The 20,319-nt window shown below is 40.1% G+C and overlaps 1 protein-coding gene across 2 annotated transcripts in view; it reads left to right on the top strand.

Moving 5' to 3' along the window:
* The first annotated feature begins 694 nt into the window (after positions 1 to 694).
* LOC135488922 (fibroblast growth factor receptor 2-like) overlaps positions 695 to 20,319 on the top strand; it is a 42,362-nt gene continuing 22,737 nt past the window's right edge. For both annotated transcript variants that reach the window (XM_064773878.1, XM_064773877.1), the window contains exons 1-2: positions 695 to 919; positions 8,873 to 9,030. In XM_064773878.1, coding sequence (XP_064629948.1) covers positions 8,940 to 9,030 — 91 coding nt within the window. In that variant the 5' untranslated portion in view covers positions 695 to 919; positions 8,873 to 8,939. The remainder of the gene's footprint in view (positions 920 to 8,872; positions 9,031 to 20,319) is intronic.

Raw genomic sequence — 20,319 nt, 5'->3', positions numbered from 1 at the left:
TTTACAAGTCGATAGCAGTTTGTGTCTAGATTCTGTTGAAGTTGTGTCCTCTGCTGACATTTGACTTTGAAATTATCTGGAGGAAAATGTCTACCTCATTATATCCTATCTTTTAACTAATTGGTGCTGTTTAATGAATTATGGTGAAGCGAAACTGATGATAAAAAGGCTCAATCGAACTTTGAGGTCTTCTGAGGTGAATGAATGTTCAATGTTTCAAAATTATGAGGTTTTTAAAACTGAATCCATTTTCAGATATTTGCTGTTGTTAAGCAATATTTGGATGACTTTCTTCTCATCAGTCTGCACCCTGATGATATGATGTGGCGATGTGATGATCAACAGGTCCTATGGGGGCTACAGTGGCACCGCACATTGGTTGGTAAGAGTACCAGCCCCATCCTTTCATATTTAAAACCGGTTCCACTTCGGCTCTGAAGGGGCCAATCCCCATGGTAGACTCTGTCAAGCTCCCGTGAACAATAGGCAAAAAATAATACCGTGAAAGCATTGCAGAGATCCAAAACCCATGGTTCGGTGCATCAGAAAAATTACGCTGGTGTGATTTACAATGCATTCAATGGCCTGAACATTTGAATAAGAATCGGGCTGAATTGGGCTTGTGTGAATAGCTTTGATTTTACTTGAGAGTTGGGTCAGCATCCTTCACTATTCAGTTAGACTTCAGCGGACACATGAGTTGGTGAGAGAGCACATGGTCGATTTTTACAGCGGACTATATCGGACTCGACTATCGTAGTGTGTTCAGTGTGATTGGGATATTTGAGTTGGAAGAACGAATTTGTATGTTTGTGGATTTAACTTTTCAAACGCTACGGATAGTTAGAAGTCTATTTGGATTATTTTTTTACTTACTGGAAGTATTTCAAGATGTTGTTGGATATTTCGAGAAGAAAAGGTAGTGATTTATTTTCTAATTCAATGTGATGTCTTGTGATGTGGAGTTGAGGCATACATGGGTGCTGCCATGACAGGATAAATTTGGGTCATGAGATGAGAGTTGTCTGTTTTTCTACTAATGTATTTACTTTCCCAGGTGTAATTTTTATTTGGTCCATATTTCTGTCGGCTGTGTGATGAGTTTAGTCGTTATTTCCGAGTCTGATAAAGAATGTCGTGCCACATTTATGTAGGAGTTGTCTGTCTGGCTTTATCCGAGGCCAAAATCAATTGGTAAAAGCATCTTATTGAACAGATCTATAATGTCAAGCTGGATATGATACCAGAGGAAACAGATAGAAATTGACACCAGTTTGAATTATTCAGAATTAATTCTGATTTTGTAGGGACACAACCTGAAATGGACCAAGAACTTAAACAAGATGCTGATCTACCAACTTGACAATTCACCGCCGTTTCCCAGAAAAGAGCCTTGGCTTCGTTTTGATTGATGAAGTAAAAGGTGTTTATCATTAGAGTCAAAAAGTTGCAATGAATTATTTAGTGATGTCCTTTCAGTCACAAAGTCAGGTCCTGTTCTATCTTAGTATATAATATATAAAATACAGCTTGACCTGTTGAGAGTTATCCCCCAATAATGTTAGACTCGACTAACATTAATACTAACTACATACTTAAACCCTTAAAGATGATAAAAGTGGAAGGGTATTTTAAACCTCTAAAAGTGCCATTTTCTTTGAAGATCATTATTCTCTTATGATACAGAAATGGTAACATGGGAAATGTCTGCTTTTTAACCATCTTGCCCCAATAATTCCACTCTGGAGTTTGTTAGAGACTTCATGACCAGAGCCAAGGTGTGTCAAAATGCTTTCTGGCCAATACCTATCAATATTCTGCAAGGATTCAGACATGTGAGGGTTAAAACTTAGCGCAAATCTCCAAATCTCCCCAAATCTGTGCAGACTTCGCACCATGCACTTAGCACATCTTAGCCAATCAGATGCTTGCTGAATGGTCCACTGAACTTAAAGCGCAATTGTTCTGAAAGGCTGCACAGTTTGTTGAGTAAGAAAAATAGAAAAGCAACTTTTCAATCTAACTTGAATGAAGAAAATGTAGAACTGATGTTCAAAATGTAGGGCTGTTTCAGTTCTAGTTAAACTAAAAAGATATTTCCTCGGTTTTACCCTCACAAGGACGCAAGGCTGCACATACAAGATGTAGCTGATACACTGGTTTATTCGGTCTGTTTGTGGTTGAGTCAAGTTTACAAAAGGGTTGCCCTGATTTTGAGAGGGGGACAAAAGTTTGTGCTAAGAATATAAGCTTTTTGTGTGGTTGAAAGAATTTTCTCAGAAATGGTAAAAACTTGGTGTTTGCTTAGCGCTGAGGTTGGGCAAGGAGCAGCCGGGCAAATATTTCTGAAGAAAATATTGTCCAACTCCTGCTATTTCAAGTTTATTTGCTTTTGCATGTGTGCATTACATCATTGAGTGAAGTGTGTTTGATTTGGTTGTTGATAAGCGGGAAATAGTTTCAAATCAATTTTATCATTTGTAAAAGATTTCTTACTTAGGCAGAAAAATTGGACATTGAAATCGGAGTTTTCCAAAGAGAGACATAAGTGATATATCATCCTTTGGCAACAAATCTCATAACTCCTCATCATTATTATTTTGAACGAGATCTGGGGAGAGAATTCCATAGTTCTGAAGCAGTAGTTGTTTGAGCATGTGACTTTCATTGCTGATTCTGAATGCACAGTTCAGCTTTATAGATGTCAGTACTGGCTCGTGGTGGCAAGAATCCTCGGTGTTTACAGACTCCCGAGGGAAACTTCCCTAAGCTGTGGGAGCCAATAACCCCCATCGCTCATGGTAATTTCTCAAGTTAGCAACAACAATTTAGACAGGTATATACAACGATTATGTAATCCTTAGCTGGTCTGCATCTCTCTGACCCTGGTACACACAGGTACAGCCAGGCAGTTCTCTTATCCCAACCTATGTAGAGCAGAAGTTTTAAAGACATTTTGTATGGAAATGTCTGTAAAGTATTGAGGTGACTTTGGGTGGAATCCAGTTTAAGTCTATTTCAACCCTGATAGGCAGGTTTGGGTGTACATCTTCTAGGCTGAGTAGTGTGGGTGACAGGCATGGTATGGTGGATTGCTTGAGTTTGAAAACTTATACCATTACCATGCTGACCAGTCTGCAGTCTGTTGATTGAAGGAAGCATTCGAAAAGTGGTAATGGAGGAATACGCAAGCTTTTCTCAGCAGTTCTCTCGGAGTAGCTTTTTGCAGTTCACTTTCTCTTTGGTTTACTTTTTCACTGGATTATTTGACAGATCCTTTGGATAACTTAGGCTGTATATATGTATTTCTACAGAAGCTGTTACAAGAATCTCTAATTTGATTGTTTGGGTCTTGTTCTCAATGGAATACAGTTGGAAGAGTTCTTGTTGATTTTGGTAGGTACCCACAGTTTGGATTTGTCTATAACAGCTTTGTTTCGTGGATGGACGCGCAACTTGTGTGCATCAAAAAATACATTTTGTCGATAGCTGACGTGATCATTAGATTGGTATATGCTTGGACCAGGTTTGTGAGATGCAATTCAACTTTTTTCATGAACATGTATGTGATACAATCTTGTCCTTTAATCAGGAGTGTTATCATTCCAGTTCCAAGAGTTAAAATCTCATTTGATCTCTCCTCATGGCCGCCATTTCAATGCCAATGGAATGACTCTGAAATCATATCCCCAAGAGCTAAAACGTTCAATATTTCAGTCTAAAGAAGTTTCTTTTGTTAAAGTTTTTATAACCAAATTATAATTGCTAGGTGTAGATTGTTTGTCTCAAACTATGCGATGTCTTCTGGTGTAGGTTGTGTGTGTAGTTTTCAGGGTACCAGTAAACATCTCTCCTGGTAAATATCAAAATGGGCTGAAATAGCAGAAGGAGGGGCATGGCTGACTTTTGGGGGTAAAACACTTTCTAAATCCTGAAAGTCCTATGCCGTGGTCACACTGGGGTTTTAACACGAATTGAATTCGAATTAAAACGTTGATACGTATTGGGGCGTCACACTCAATTCGGTTCATACCGATCTCAATCCGCTTTAACCAACACGGTTCTTAAACCGAATTGAATGCGAATCAGCTAATCCGAATCAACGAAACCGTATTGAGATTTCAAGTGTGACGCGCTTGATACGAATTAAGGTTTTCGATCGCACTGCGCATGCGCCCGGTGCATGGAAAGTGACCTTTGACCGCGGGAACCAGTGCTCCGAACTAGTTAACTGATGTATTTAAATGATCTCATTAACTCAAATCGTTTTTCGTTATGCCATAGAAGAGGGAAAAATCAACTCCCTTGCACGTGACTTGCATTTCCATTTCCTGGCAAGGTATGTTGCCGCCGGTTCGTTGGTCAAAGGTACGCTGGTCAGCAACATCGTCGCGGCGGGGTTTTCCCCGGTTTTGGCCTCGTTTTCGAGGGCGAGGCCGGGATTCTCCGCTAATAGCGACGGTGGTGTTGACTCGCTGAGGACACTCCTCTTTGACCCGAACTTTGGCAATAGGCATGGCCGGGAGATGGAAATGGTCAAGCACCTTACGCGATTTTAACTTGTTAATAATGACTGATACTGTGATATTATATACTTATATGTTTTGTATTTGTAAATTTTATTCTCCCATATGGGAGGTTAATAAATAATAATAATAATAATAATAGATGGCGCGTCGTTAGTATGCATTGAGTGTGGCGCGTTTTAAACCGATTTGAATGCGTATTCGGGCCAGTGTGACGCGACCGTTCTGAAACTGGATTAACCAATTCGTATTCCGGAGAGCGCTCTACGGAATTCGGTTTCAATTCGCATCCAGTGTGAACACACCACTAGAGGGTTAAGCAAATGTTGCATAATGTATCCTTTCAGCACCAGTGGCACCCCAGGATTTCATGGTTCTCATCTGGTGCCAATTCAAGTGGAATTAGACCTGTTTCTAAGTAAATTAGATTCCAAAGAGTTTTATTTGAATGGTCACCTGAGTGGAAGATTGTTTATGGACAGAGGATTTGGTGCTTAGCAGCCCTGGTCAGGGGCTAAGCTGGCAGGGGTCAGGCTTTATCTTTGTGGTGAGAGATTGGATCTCCGCAGGACCCCTCACTTGAGACTGCTCAAGAAAAGGGATATGTCTGGGGTACACATTTGTTGGAGAAAAAGAGAGTGGTACCTGGTACACCCAGGTGAAATTCTCAGAAAAAAAACATGGTTTGATTTTGATTGCAGTGACTTGAGGAAATTAATGACGATTGTTGTCAGGTGACTGGATCAAGCTGAAGACTCCTTCATGAAGCCATCTTTTAAAAAAGGAACCACATTCAACATCTGATGTGAGAGTAGTTGCATCTGAACTGGCCCTTTCCTCTTCTCAGTTGGTCGTCTTTCTGGCAGAGGCTTTTTTGCTTCCTCACCCTGTGACTTTGGCCACAGTATGAAAGGATGTTGCCTGATTATAATTTAGGTGTGTGTGTGTGGGGGGGGGGGGGGAATTACATGCTGCACTCTGAAAGAACGTTGTGAAGTAGCCTATGAACAACAGGGCAGGCTAGGCTGATGTGACATGCTCACTCCAGCTGTGCCAAGAGGAACTGGCCTCATGCTTGCTTGTCACCTGAGCTTAGCCAGGCCTTGTCTTGGTCAGCTCCATGGAGCCAGGGCCAATGGCCTTAGACAAAAGCCTAAGTTTTCTAGACCAAATCTTGTCATTGGCACTTCTGGCACTTGCTTTGGAACTCCAGTCTCTAAAGCTCCATGTCTAGGACAGTTTCCTGAAGTCAGTCAACCACGGTGCTCTGTATGGAGCCAGTGGTCAAAGGCTTATCCTAGTAACCATAGGTGTTGAATGATTTTACAGTAAGGTGTTGAACTCTGCTTCCTACCCCTACACAAATGATGATGTTTTGTTGAGGCACAATGAAATAACGTGTTGTAAGCCCTAAAGTGATTCACCAATTCCTAGAAAGGTCTCTATTGAGATTTGCTTGGTGGTGAAGTGTTTTTCACAAGGTTTTAGTCCACCCACAATGTGATGGGGACTGGTTGGTGTTACATTCAGTATGCGGTCTAAAAAGCAGGATTTCCAGGTTGGTATAAAAAAGCTTCCATTAATTATTATGAAGTTCTTTTGAAAACATGTTTGTACACTTTTGATTTGGACTAGGAGATGAAATGTTGCCCTGCTTGGCCTACAGTTTGACCAAACTTCTGTGGTATACAGCACCAGCTCCCTTTGTCCTTGAACTGAACATGAAATAAAAAACTAGAACTTTGTGTGGCATAGTTGTGGTCTCAGTTTGACGTTTGGTTTACTCTTCAGCAGCTGTCTAAACCCCAGTCGACACAAAATTACAATCCCGGCAAAAATTCTGCTACAAGTTTGTGGCAGATGCGAAAAACACTCATGCCCTATGGGAGATCATACACAAAGTTAATTTTTTGCAAACGATCTCACTCTTCGAGAACCAAAAGCCCTGTACTTGTTCTTTAGTTATGTACTTGAGTTATTGGTTTAAGTTAGGAGGAGTACATTTTCCTCGGTGTACGAGATAAAGCCATCATCTTGTGGATAAAACTTGCGGCCGCAGACTTCCTAATTATCAGCCATGAGTGGTGAGATTTCCCGGCCAAGAATCTTTGGCTACGCCAGACAACTGGACTCCCTGGCGTACTACCTCAGAGAGTAAATAACTCGTAGTTATCCCTATCTTTACTTTTACCTGGCATTTTGCGAATACCTAAAAGTGAGGTATTAATATGCACAGTTGACAGAGTTTTAACAACATAAATTATTTGGAAATTGTTGTTATTGGATGTTCAAGAAAGCTGTAGAATCCATCACTTCTTTGACTAACATTTTGACTGTGTGCTGTCCTTCTCAGAATGCTGTCTGTGACAGCTTGATTATTGAAATGATATTTACTTATTTCTGTAATTTTGAAAGACTCATTGGTATATAACATACAAAGAAGCTTAACAAACCAGAGTATATCTCAGAAAATTGCAACAGGATATCAATGCATTAGATGTATACACTTTACTGATAATCTTTGAGAGAATGTTGCGATCCTTTACATCGATATTTGATAAAAAGTATTTGACTTGTGACACCCTGTAAACTGTTGATTATGGTGACTAAGACATAAAGTATTCTCTGATGACACTGTCTGAGTGCTTCCCAGATAACCTTCTCTGACTGTGACCAATAGCTAGGATAAGTCATACAAAAAATCCAGATCAAGTCCAAATTTCAAGTGAAATCCTGTGGCAGTTGCATCTCAGTTCTATTACAGGAAATGACTGCTTTAATTTCTGCATTTCCTTACAGTTCTAAGCAGCTGGTTATATCGGGTTTAAAATATCTTTTTAAACTTTACTATTTTACCTGATCAGAGATGGATCGTTTACCTTGCTGGCTGTAAATTAGAAAGCCTATCGATCTATTCACTCTACTCAGTGGCCTTGCTTGTTGGAGCTTCCTCCACTGAGTCAGTGTTTCTGCCCCAACTTCACCCAACAATTCTGAAGTTTGGTCATGTTAAACTTTCTCTTCTTAAGAATTTGCAGAAATATTTCAAGTGTTTCAAACTTGTGGACTTGTTGTACTACTAAGCAAATATAACCCAGAATTCGAAAATGCACCGACTTCGATTATTGCGCAGAGCATTGTCGATGAAATATCTCACAATGAGAGCATTCCGATACCCTTTTGTCCAGACATTGTTATGGCTGCTAATTTTCTGGTGGACGGTTCATTTCATTTTCATAGCAGAACTGATGGCGTAATTTGATAAATTTAGTCCCTTGTTGGAGGTTCAGTGTTGGGCAGTGATTCATAATTTGCTAATCTTTGTGTGTGATGAATTTTGGGACTTTCTCAGAGTTGCAGTTGCATCATTGGGGTCTGAGAGGTCCACCCATCTTGACCACCAAGGTCTTATTGGCCACATTTGAAGGGGGTATAAGACCTTGAGGTTCAGGATGAGGCTGGTTAGACTTCAGACTGTTAAGCTATGGTATTTGCTCATATTCGGCATCCCTGCTTTTGCTGCATCTCTTCCCAGACTACATAAAACCTGACACAGACCGTTCCAAGAAGTCAACATCAACTTGCTTCTTCATTTCAAAATCCTGGGAACTGGATGACTTTGACATCCTGAAAAACTTCTTTCTGCAAATATCATTACTGTGACGAATCTCTCTAGAAGTAGGAAAAAGACTTGTCACAAAACATTTGTGACAAACGTGTCACTACTGGGTTCTCTGAAACTTCGGGGCGAGTTCTTTCTACATTCTGCAAGCCATTTTCTATTTTAACACTGTTTCAAATCAACTAGACCTGAAAATCGTTAGTTCTTTTATCATTTTTAGTAGATTTCTCTGACACACTTCAGTTGAAACCAACCAATCTTGGCTCATTAGCTTCAGAGTACAATTACAAGAATTAGAAGAACGTGCTAATTCATTGTCAAGTCAATTTTCAATTTCTTTCGGCTGAAGTTCATTCAGGAAATTATGCTGCAAATTACGGAATTGTGTATAATGGTGTAATATATGTCCTTACATGTAAAGCTACAGTGATATGTTCAGCTGGCGAATATCATGTAAATTGAAGGTTACAATTAACTCTACCAAAGAATTGCAAGGATTTTTTTCTCAAAAGATATTTAACTCTTGCTTGTGTATATTAACTCTTGGCCGTTTTATGGAAGATACGCAGATTGGGCCACTATTTGCGGTTGGTGTCACTTGAGTTACACTCTTCCTATTCAATGCTTTTCACTTATCTTTCAGAATCATTTTCAGAAGAAGAAAAAGAAGCCTTTAGAAAAACATCTTTCTTATGTTTTGTTTCTCCTTTCTCGTATTTTCCAGATTTTATAAAGATGTAGTCTCTAAGTTAATGGACTAAACCATTGGAATGCTACAGGAGTTATAAACCATGGCGGCTATCGACGTTGCCTTATGCTTGGTCGTCATTCTACACGTAGTAGTGACTCCTGGATTCACAAAGACAAAGATACCAGAGAATAGTAAGCAATTTTTCAAAATCTTTAGAAAAGATATTTTGCGGTGGGGTAAGTAAGTCATTCATTGAGGATATGCAGAATGATACATGTTTTAATCCTTTTGTACTACAGTTTCGTAGAGTGCGCATGGTTTCTTCTGAAAAAAATGTCCTCCTCCAACGAGAAGATGTAAGTTTGTCACTGAATTTGTAGCGATGGCTCTTCAGATTATGTGACAAAATATGGTCTTCTTCCTCAAAGGGTTAATGAAAACAGGTAAACGAGGTCACAAAGCAAGAAGTGAAAATTTTTTGAGAGATTCAATTATCAACCGGATGTAGTGATATATCTCATGGGAAAAAATCTGATCAGGCCTAGCTGCCTCTTTCATGTGAAACCATAGTACATGCTTGACGTTGATGACTTTCACTCGGTTAACCCTTAGAAGCTCAGGTTCTATATTTTGTATTGTAGTATAGTTTTACAGTGCTTGAATAACAAGTGCTATAGGATCAGAAAACAGTTTGTGAAGAGCTAGAGGCTTGTGTTAAGACTTGACATCATATTATAGCTAACTCAAGTAACTCATTCTAATACTAGTAGCATTCTAGCATTTATGCACTGAACTAAACTTGACCCTTCTGGATCAATTCCTCTGCCTGAACCAATTTTTTTGCAAGCTTGGGTCAGAAATAGATAAACAGGTTGAACACCTTCAGTTTTTTGGCCAATCTATTTTTTCAAGAAGGGTTTACTATAGTTGATGTTAGGGTAATCTTTCCGCTTCGATGTTTTCTGTTTTCTGAAGGTGTAACAATGACAGAGCGTTACATTTACAAAGACACCTTTTAGAAAAGGGTCAGAACTGCAATTCTGCCTTATCAGGTGCCAATTCAGTTGAGCAGACAGATAAAACATGTCATCACCACAAAAACAGGTGTTTTTGGTGCTCTAATATTACCATTTTTACCAAGCTTTGCCACCTTTGCCATATTTTTTTCTGCCGTGGTAATCTTTCACAGTCACAGCGTGTCATGCCCAAGTGGCAACGCATCATCTCTGTCATGGTTCAATGTGACAATTTCAGTATGATATTGATATCAACAGTCATCTCTAAAGCGTAATTTCTTCTACAAGAACATTTACATTTTGTTTTGATGCTATGAAGTAATCTTGATTCAAACCTGCCTTGAAACATATGAAGCTTTAGAGCGCAATCATAATTTCTAAATGTAAGGCTGTCAGCTGAATCTTGTGCCTCGTTGCCAAAAAACCTGATCGATAATTCAAAAGCAGATGGTCTTGGTAAAAGAAGTCCATATGTTTAAATGGGTAAAATCCCTGGCAACTAATTTGTGAAAATTCCAGCGCTGCACTCAAAATGATGAGCCACTCCTAAAATTCTAAAAACGTGTGCTCTGTCCATCTCCGAGACTTAGATTCCCATGGCACTGGTTTAAAATCCAATCTCCATGACCCCAGCCTTTCAAATTGATGTTTTTTACTGTAGATTTGTATTTTGAGACTTGTCAGGTATTATTCCCATATAACCCACTTCAATATAAACAAGTCCTTTAACATGGAGTAAAGCGTAATCTTGAGGACAAAAACGATGCCCGAAACTACTCAAGCATTTCAGTGTTTACTATTCTTCTGCAATTCTGTATTTATTCTTTTCTATAATATCCATTCAGGTTTCAATACAGCTATTCTTCTGAAGTTGTTGAAGTTTCAAAATAAATGCTTTTATACATGGCCAGTGGGTCCATTCTTAGTTGGAATCCTTTGAGAAAATACTCAGAGTGCCAGAGTGGGTTGGGTGTGTTACTCCACCCAGCCATGAGGTAAACTCTAATCTTGGTCATTATCAACCTGTTGCGCTCGAGATGTCTGTGTTGCCCTCAGCAACAAGCAAGAAGATTTGGGCGGAGCTTGATTTTCACAAGGACGAAACTGCCAAGTTCTAGCACCTCTTTCTTTTTCAGATCAGGTTGATGATCCTGTCTCTCCTTCTGCCACAGAAAAAACTCACCAGTTTTAAGCCACTTACTCAAAACTATTCAGCTTTTGAAAACACACCTTCAGTTGTAGTTTCATCAGGCCCCCAATTTGTCCATCATTTCAGACATGCAGCCAAAATGTCTGCAACTTGGCCTGACCTGATCCATTCGCGGACCACATACCACCGCACTGGGTAAACAACTTCCGCTCGTTGTCCAACGTCTATTCAGAATCTCACTGCTCATCGAGGCGTAGAAGAACTCGACAAAGCCTTGGACAAATCGAGAAGAAAAGAGCCAAGAATACTGTGTCATAATAGACATCGAGCCACATCCTCTCGCGCTTTGAGAATCACCATCAAGTAGGCTAAACCTAGCATCGAGCGTAATTCTACTTGCGCTAATCACACAGGTGATGGGGTGACCACAGGAAGTAGTAGAACGAAAGTGAAGTTTGACCAATTGGGATCGATAAGTGATAATATTCCAAAGTGTATTTCGTGATGAGCTACATGTAGTCGAGTTTTCCGTCGTTCAAATGCTATGTTGGCAAGCAGTCTGCTGGTACCCTTCATCAAAATTATCACTCTACCACGTACTGTCATCGTTGACAATATCACATTGACATATTGGTGAAATCAAAGAACTTGACATATCCCACCTCCTCCCTAGCTTTTTGTTGAGGACATCCCAGTCGCAATCAAAATCAACGCAACTCTCATCCTGATAGATCAGTTGTGAAGTTTTCTTTCAGTTTTCAAATCAATGAAAAAAGGACTTTGGATGAAGTTTGAGTCCACATCATTGAATCTTTTTTTAACTTGAACCAAAAAATAAAGCTATGTTCTAAGAATCTGCGTGGATGGTGCAGTCTGACTTCATGGAAAGGTATGATGTTTACAACATCAAGACTCCCTCATTGCTCTGTTTTGAGTTGTAAACAAGTTTGGCGGACTTCCTGAGTGACGTCTAGGAGTTGGAGTGACAGTCAAACATAACATACGCATCCTGTCTCCATCCTTGAACAGACATCAAGTATTGCTCCAACTTGACTTTTACCAGACGCAGTGTGCATCATGGAGTGTAGCACATACAGAAATTGAGTTCTTAACGCCTCTTCTTCCTATGAAACATTGTTCTGTCATCAAGTCATTTGGCACATTCAGTTTCATAGCTCTTTCTCCCTACCGCAGTCTCATCCAGTTTCTTACTCAACGCATTCTTGAACTGGACAACCCAATCGCAATCAACTTCAGCCTAGCTGCTGTGTTCAAGGTTCTGATGAGCTCTAAAAGACTTGACACTCTCCACTGCTCGATCAGTGCACCCCTTTCACGCTCCTCGATCTCCTCAAGTCAATTCATGAACCTGTAAAATCATAACTCGGTTACAAGATGATACATCATCCCGAAAACAAGATACGATACTGCATAACACCGTTTACCCACTGTAGTCGATTGTTCCCGAGTTAATCGACTCGCTGGATACTCTCGCCCCTCGATCGTCCACGATCGCTGATAGCGTAAATTGATGGCAGGAAGGATCCTCCGCAGCGTCTTCATAAAAATACCAGATTTCCCACAAAACGGAGCGGTATGAAGGCATAATGAAGAAATTCTGGGATCAACGAGATAACGTGGGTCAACTTGACGTAAGATTTTGCACGGATTGTAGGAGATTCGATCACCGTACTGCAAACTTAGTCATTTTATGATGAGGGATGTCTCCATTGTGAGCAGATTCTCCTAAGCTGTCTAAGCTGTCTCGTTGATCTCTTTTCGCGGCCACATTCAGCATATGCAAAAAGTCACATCTCTGATTGATTCGTTAAGAATTTGACGTCTCGCGTTTAGGATCATTTGAAATGATATGATTTCGCAGCTTCCTTAATTGATGGGCTGTTTCTAGAATTGATTAGGTTTTCTTTGTGTAATTTATTGATTATGAAACTTTTTGAGCAGAGAATTACAAGCAAAATTGCTTAAATCTTCTTGATTGTTGTAAAGGGTTTAATTAGCGCAGTCATTAGACCAGCGATCGATTTACCAATTTGTGTAGTTTCAAAGTTGCTTTTTGGTAAAATCATGGAGTCTTGCCAACTGATGTTGTGCTTGACCACAACAAAATCACTGTTTGTCGCACTCTTGAAAGAGCAAATTCGGGCCAAATGTTGATCTATCTGGGTCAGTGTAAGTTTCTAAATGACTTCAGGGGAGTTACTGAGAGTTGTTGAGGAGCCATTACAACAACAGTGCATTATTGTCATGGAGATTGCATCGGGGTTATTGAATCGTCTGTGCACCTGGGCTTCTAGGAATTCCAATGTCCGCAATTTGTGAAATGTCATAAAAACATCCCGGAGGACGTTAGATGATCCCAGACCATTTATCAGATAGCTAGTTCTTGGGCAAAGCACACATTTTAGAATAATTTGTTCCATCTCCCATATCACATGGATGGACTATGATTATAGGTTACATATTTTGTGAATGGACAGTTGAAAAAATTTGTTTTGTTCGATGGTTTTGTTTGATTTGTTCTAAAGCCCAGGGCTGTGGGAGAACAATGATACGACATAGATGACAGAAAAAGATTCATTTGAATGTAGATTTTTTTAAAGAGCGGTGTCAACTCAGTTTGTGCAATGAATGAGTAATCATTTTGTAAGCGCATTCAGAGAAACTAGGGAGATTTGGAGCTGAAAAATATCAGAAATGTCATGGGTGATATTTTGTGACTGCAGATGGCGAGTTCCGAGAAATCCTGTTTGTGGCACGGGTCCCTATAGAAATCAGACTGATGGATGAAACATGGAACATTTCTTCGACAGCCTCTAATTCTACCAATGAAGAAAGAAGAATGTTCTTCTTATCTGCATCAACAGTTGTCTAATCGCTGTGGGACCTGAAATCGCTCAAACTGGACAGCGAGGAATCTCCCTGAATACTTCTCATATCATTGGTAGCATTCTTTAGCTTATTTCCATACCAAGTCTTTGTTCTTGGAGACAGAACAGAATTGGCAGTCTTGTCTGCAAGCATTTCTACTTGCTTGAGTTCTCTACTGTTGGCCATGCAGCGTGCAAGTATTGCAAGACAGCTAGAGGGAAGACCTTGTTCCAGCGATTCTGATATCTTCCTAATCTTCTTCTGATAAGCTATAAAGGATTCCTGATGACCTTCTCAGAAATCAGTAAATATGATGCAGATCAACTTGTGTGTGTTCACATGCCACAACCCAGTGCCGATTATGCAGATACAGGGACAAAACCTCTCTGAGGACAACATTTCACATGGTGAATTCCCGACAAAGATGGCTTCATTTCAGGAAGAAGTACACCGAGGAAAAAGATTTTATAAGATTTGTTGGTGAACGCAGTCACTTTGGTGGCCAACTCCTGAGCTCAGTTTCGCTCCCCTTTCCACTCATCATACGTTTCATTGTATACCTGAGGGATTGAAATTTTTAATCTTATCCCTAATAAAAACTGTGAGAAATCCTTTATGAAAACCCTAAGGGCCATCTTTGGTATGCGGTCAGGAGGTCATCCCCTGTCTGCTTGCAAAATCATTGAAATCGTTGCTGTAACCCAGTACTGGACTTATTCAATATTATACCAACTTTTAGACCAGTAAAAGCAACTCATGTGTGGAAAACTTGCTGAAAAAGTGATGGAAACTCTTCATCTTCATGTCTTGAGGTCATAATCGGACTGAACCAGTTCCTTCTCTACAAAAATGCGTGTTGCCTCCCCATTGTACTCTGGCCCTTCCCGTTCCATAATCTCGCATGGCCCTGGGTGGCATTGTGGCAAAGATTACCAAGCTATGCAAAAAGTATTTGGACCCTGTGTTGCATAAACGTCTAGCAGTGTGTTGGTTGAGGAAGTGGTTAGAAAAAGCCAGGAGGAATAGGTTCTGTTTGTGTTTGATGGTCGAATCTATTCATAGATTTAAATTTCCATGCGGCTTTCGGAAGTTTTCTTACACTTTGAGGGTTCTGTTGAGGTCTGTCTGGCATTTAGAGAGATTTGTGAAGAGTTTTGCCCATGGGTCATCATTCATAAAATCTCATTTGATGGAAGGAGGAAACTGCTGGTCTACATGGATCATTTTCTTAGACGAGACATATGTAGCTGGGCCAATTTCAGTTTCCTTTAAAAAGACTTTGACAAGTCTGACTTTAATGAAAAAGGCTTCATCACGTTCATGTAGAGCTTATGGCTTGTTGAGTTCTGTTTCTTGATCTGGTGTTCAGCAGATGGAATCTCCATCTTCCCATATTGAGCATTCTCCGGAACTTGAACAGAAAGCCCTGACTGTACATCAGTTGTACCCATCCCAAATCCAGCATTACTCACTGGAGTAAACTTCTCTAAGTCTTTGCCTGGTCATGATGCTGATTCTGAGCATCTTTCTATTGGAAATTGTTTACTTTTCACTCTATTCATTTGTACATATCAGAAGATCCTCTGCTTGATTTTAGGGATCTGCTACAGAGAGTTTGTAAACTACCTAAAGCGTTCTTACCAGATAAACTATAGCGGTAACGAATCAGTCATCCAATCAAATCAAAGTGAGGTTTGAGTAGAGACCTGTGCATCAATCAGTGCTTTGCAATTGAGACCTTTGAAGGGTGGAGATACATATACACTGGGAACGCACTCGTGTACACTGTATGTCGTCCATGCACCAGTTGCCCGGCATGTGAAAGAGCGCAACGCTGTTGCGTACTGTAAAAACACAGACGTTTTGATTCCAAACAAATGTGAGCATTTTATTTTACTAATTTGCGTGGGGTAATTCCGGTGGTATTTTGATTTGTTATAGGAGCGAATTCTTCATGCAGCCACCTGTTTTGTGCTGCTATTCTCGAGATAAAAGCTATAAATTGCAAGAAAAAATCATCTCTATCGGTATAGAACCTGGCCACATTGTCTTGAGAGATGGCTATTACGAGATGAACGGAAAGCTCTCTTGGTGGTTCTGTGAGGCCGTTCCCGCACGCTGTGATTTGAACGCATCGCATACGAGTTTCCATGGAGTGTCATATCAATCTGAGTCTCATCTTCCCGTTGTTGTCTTCGTCCCTGTTATTCCTGGTCATCTCACCATTGTTCACAGTAGGCTATCACAATGTCCATCAATTGATTTCTAGGTTTCTAATTGTTCATCAATTTCATATTAGCAGAATTGTGGGAAGCGTATTTCTCAAATGATACGATGTCGAGTCTTAGCTTATTGTGGGCAGGGTGTAAGATATCAGGTTACAGAAGGGGGGATGTCAACAGGATGCAAATATTTCTCAGCTTTGGTTTTGCAGTAAATTTCCTTATAATTTAGACCTTGAGTTGGACTAAGTAAGCACATCTTACTGACTTTTAAATGGACTTGACTTGACCAGAAAGATATCTGCCAACAATAGAAACATGTAAAAATCAGTGGAGTAATCAACTATTTTGAATAAAAAACAAGCGTGTTGAAGAAATGGTAAATGCAGTCGTACCTTGTGACCTTATGCTAATTCTTGTGTAAGATTGACTTTTAGATGGAAAGGAACCCACTGTTTTCTTACTTGGTAATAAATATAAATCAAAACGCAATCAAGATTAGTTCATTTCATTTTAATTTTACTGTACATTGCATAGAGGTAGGTCATGTCATTTGAAGTGGAATTGACTGGATTGTTGTGATGTCAGCATGGACCTTGGAGTAAACTGTTGGCAAGAGGTTAATTGGTAGATCAATATAGTCAGGTACAAATCGGTGACAAGGATATCAAATTGCACGCTAATTAAAACACTACCACAGCAAATGTCTTGTGACTGCAAACTAAATGGAAATATAGCGCTTGGAGGGTTCTGCAACGCGTGGCGTTGAAAATGGCAGTTGGCAGCAAAAGACTGACACTTTAATTCCGATGAAATATTTTCTTCTTCATTTAGAGGATGACGCTCTCTCAAAGTCATTTCATGATATCAATTTTGACGCTAGAATGGAGAGTTATGTTCTATTCGGTTGTGAAATGACGTATTTATTGTGGAGGGATGTGCCTGATATGTGAGACGGGATCGTCCTCATGGACATTCAAACTACAATATCCTCAAATATCGTAAAATTTGTTCCCCTGTGTCACATTCCAAGCACTGATTGCATTTAATAAATGTGGACATGTTAAATCTTTCCCTGCCATATTTCGTCTTTCTTGATCAGATGGCGTTCAACCCTAGATCCCCCAAATTGCTTCCTAATGCCTAACGGCGACTAAACTGCCGTTATTGCAATCCCGTGTGGCACTTGAACTTTGCGTTGCAGTAGAGAATCGTGTCTCAGGATGGACTTGTGAACAATATTCTTGGTTCTGGACGTTGGTTTGTTTAAGTTTTGTTTTATAACTCTTACTCTCAGTTTATCTGTAAAGGCGTCTTAGGGGAAACATAATGGGCATCCTAAAACGTGGCCTGTCTGCTAAGGCTTGGGATTTCAATCATTTCTGGCGTAGTACAACTTTGGGATGGTTGGCGAGGATAATCCAACTCTTGATCCAAAACAGGAATTACTGAATATTAGTCAGATTAGATCTAAATTGCTTGCATCTGAACTGAGATTGCAAGGGATGGTCTAACGAAAGTAGCTTCATCAATTAATACACTTTGCAAAATGGTTCAAGATTTGTGAAGTCACTTGGTGGATGGTCCTGGCCTTCGGAATTTAGTGAGATTTCAGATGTGCCCTGGGTGGGTTTGCAAGTGACCAGGTCTATCTGTTACACTTGATAGACGGTGTGTGCCAAATTCAGGGGGGCGAGGGGGATGTCCCTTATAATGCAATTGAGTGTCCTGGTGACAATTTTGAAGTCTGTAGAGCCGGTGTTGTGTTAGTCTATTTTGATGTGGAACGTTCTCATTATCTCTATCTCTGCCATCTCATGTATTGCATTGTTGCATTGCTTGTGCAATGTTAGGAAGCAGTGCAATAACTGTGTGTATATCGATGCAAAGTATATAAAGTTTTCAGGTATTTTCAACCACTCTGGATAAAGTATGTAGGCCTATCTTTGGCTCATGTTAGCAGGTGATTATGAGACTGCATCGTATTAATATCTTAGTTGTTTAATCTTCGGAGGATCGTATGCATAAGAGCAATGTATCTTATTGGTATCATTGTATGGCTGCCTGGCGAATGCAAAGGGCGACTTCTTCAGTCATGCTACTTCAACCTTTCAAATCGGAACATTTCAAACTCCAGTTTACTAGGCCTTTGAATTCATAAGGGGGCCTTATAAATTTGAACCTGACAGGTCTCACTCATGTGGATTTTCTCCCCTTTAAAAAACATGTTGGTCTGGCCTTTTGACTTTTCAGGCCGAGACGATCAATGGTATAGAAATTTATCTTGAAAATTCTTAGTCACTTCCTCAACAAGGCACTGAAATCACCACTATCAATGGCTGGATAATCAACTCCAAACGAGTAAAGTATTCTCAAGCAATTATCACCTACTTATACATGTTGTAGGTGTGGAAATGTACTACTACATCACTAATCAATTGCTCGAGCGTAAATCTGGTAAATATCATCACTTGAAGCAATTGGTACTCATTGGCTAATGATAGTGCAATTAGCTGAGGCAATGGTCGTCATATTTTCCGCCTTAGTACACTCTGATCTGAATTAGCTGTTTTAAGACAAAAATAATGGATTCATAATTTTCATGGTGAAGTAGGCTCTTATTTGGTTTCAACTGATGATTACTTGGATCTTGTGCATCATGTTCATCTTACTTTGCAACATGTACATCCATGTCTGGTACACTTGAAGTGAAATCAGCTTTGAAGTTTCACCTTAAATTGGCTGACACCACTGATATATTTGAAGCTGATTATCAGCCAAATTGTGGGTGGAATGAAAGAATAAATCAGTCCTGATCTGTTTCGATCTAAGCTGATGTATCGACCCGTACAAATCGATGGGCCAAATAAGCCAATGTTGGGACCAACCTTCCTTGGAGCCAACTCTGATTCATTTTCATGCCATAAATATCTCTGCAATTCTGCTCCGTACCGGATGTTAATTAGCGCCACGCATCAATTGAACTAATTTGCATAAATGGACGATGATTTTCTTATTCGTTAGTGCGATCATCCTCTCTTGTGTAAGAATTTTACTGTTGATGATCACATCACCATGACGATGTGTTCAAGTACTTCCTTTCTATCGGATGCCACTCAACTGATCGAATTTCTAAGAAGATTGAGAAAAATCACTTTGAGGATAAGAATTTCAAGATTTTAGTCTGACTTTTAGTCTACTTTGTTTTGTCTGCTTGGAAGAAATAGTACAGAGATGTGGTGATTTATAAACATCTCGTACTCCTCAGTCTGTTTTTAAACATCACCAGCTGTTACCTCAGATCACAATCTCAAAGCCAAATATTGGGGTTTTAAAAATGCATCAAATTCACATCAATTTTTGACTGAAGTGCAAGATGTGTAATTCTGCATCAGCGATCCAACCCGCATTTCTTCTCAAGTTCCGGCCGCTGACCTTAACCCTGTAATTTTCACCATTTGCGTGCACCAATATGAAAGGTCCGAAATCGTGCACTTTAGCGACACCGACTCTGAAACCAGCCGATACCTGATAGCTGTAATTTGTAAAAATTGCTACCAACAATATTGGCTTTTGATGCCGTATTGAAACGATTGCGCAAGTGGCCAAGTTGGGACTGTTGTCCTTCGTTGCTTTGTTAGGTGTATTCTCGATAACTCTGGCGTTATTTCGTAACACCTATTGTCGCCGACAGGACGATTATCCAAAATTAGTCACCCTGTGATGGGCGCTTGCATCTCGCTGTGGGGAGTAGGACCACAATCACTGCGCTCACATGTGGTTCAGGAAACATGGGTGTGGTTGGACCATCCAGCGTAGTCTGCTGTGTGATCTGAGTTGAGGACCTGGTACCAAATGAGGCAGTGCCACATCCAGTCGACACACGTTCAGTGTCACATCTAGTCCCAGGTGATACTCGACCACAATCGCTATTTCTCCAATCGTAAGCACTTTTGCATTGATATTTTCAGGAATGATCGTCTTGAATACTGTGTGTCATAGTGGTTTTCAAATTGTCATAAGGGCCAATCAAACACTGACTTGTGTTCTTGGGCTTTCGATTATGACATGTCGTGTCTCTCCCAGCCACGATATCAATGTATGAAAATGTCCTCCAGCCCCTCTCTCAATATCATAAAAGGGGCCTAAGAATGATGTACAGTTTGGGCCAACAGTCAGGAAATACCCGGAAGCTTAAACTTC

The sequence above is a fragment of the Lineus longissimus genome, chromosome 6 (genome assembly GCF_910592395.1).
Source record: "Lineus longissimus chromosome 6, tnLinLong1.2, whole genome shotgun sequence".
Classification (NCBI taxonomy): Eukaryota; Metazoa; Nemertea; class Pilidiophora; order Heteronemertea; family Lineidae; genus Lineus; species Lineus longissimus.
The sequence above is the reverse complement of the archived record's forward strand: the minus strand, read 5'-3'. Positions and strand labels throughout refer to the sequence as shown.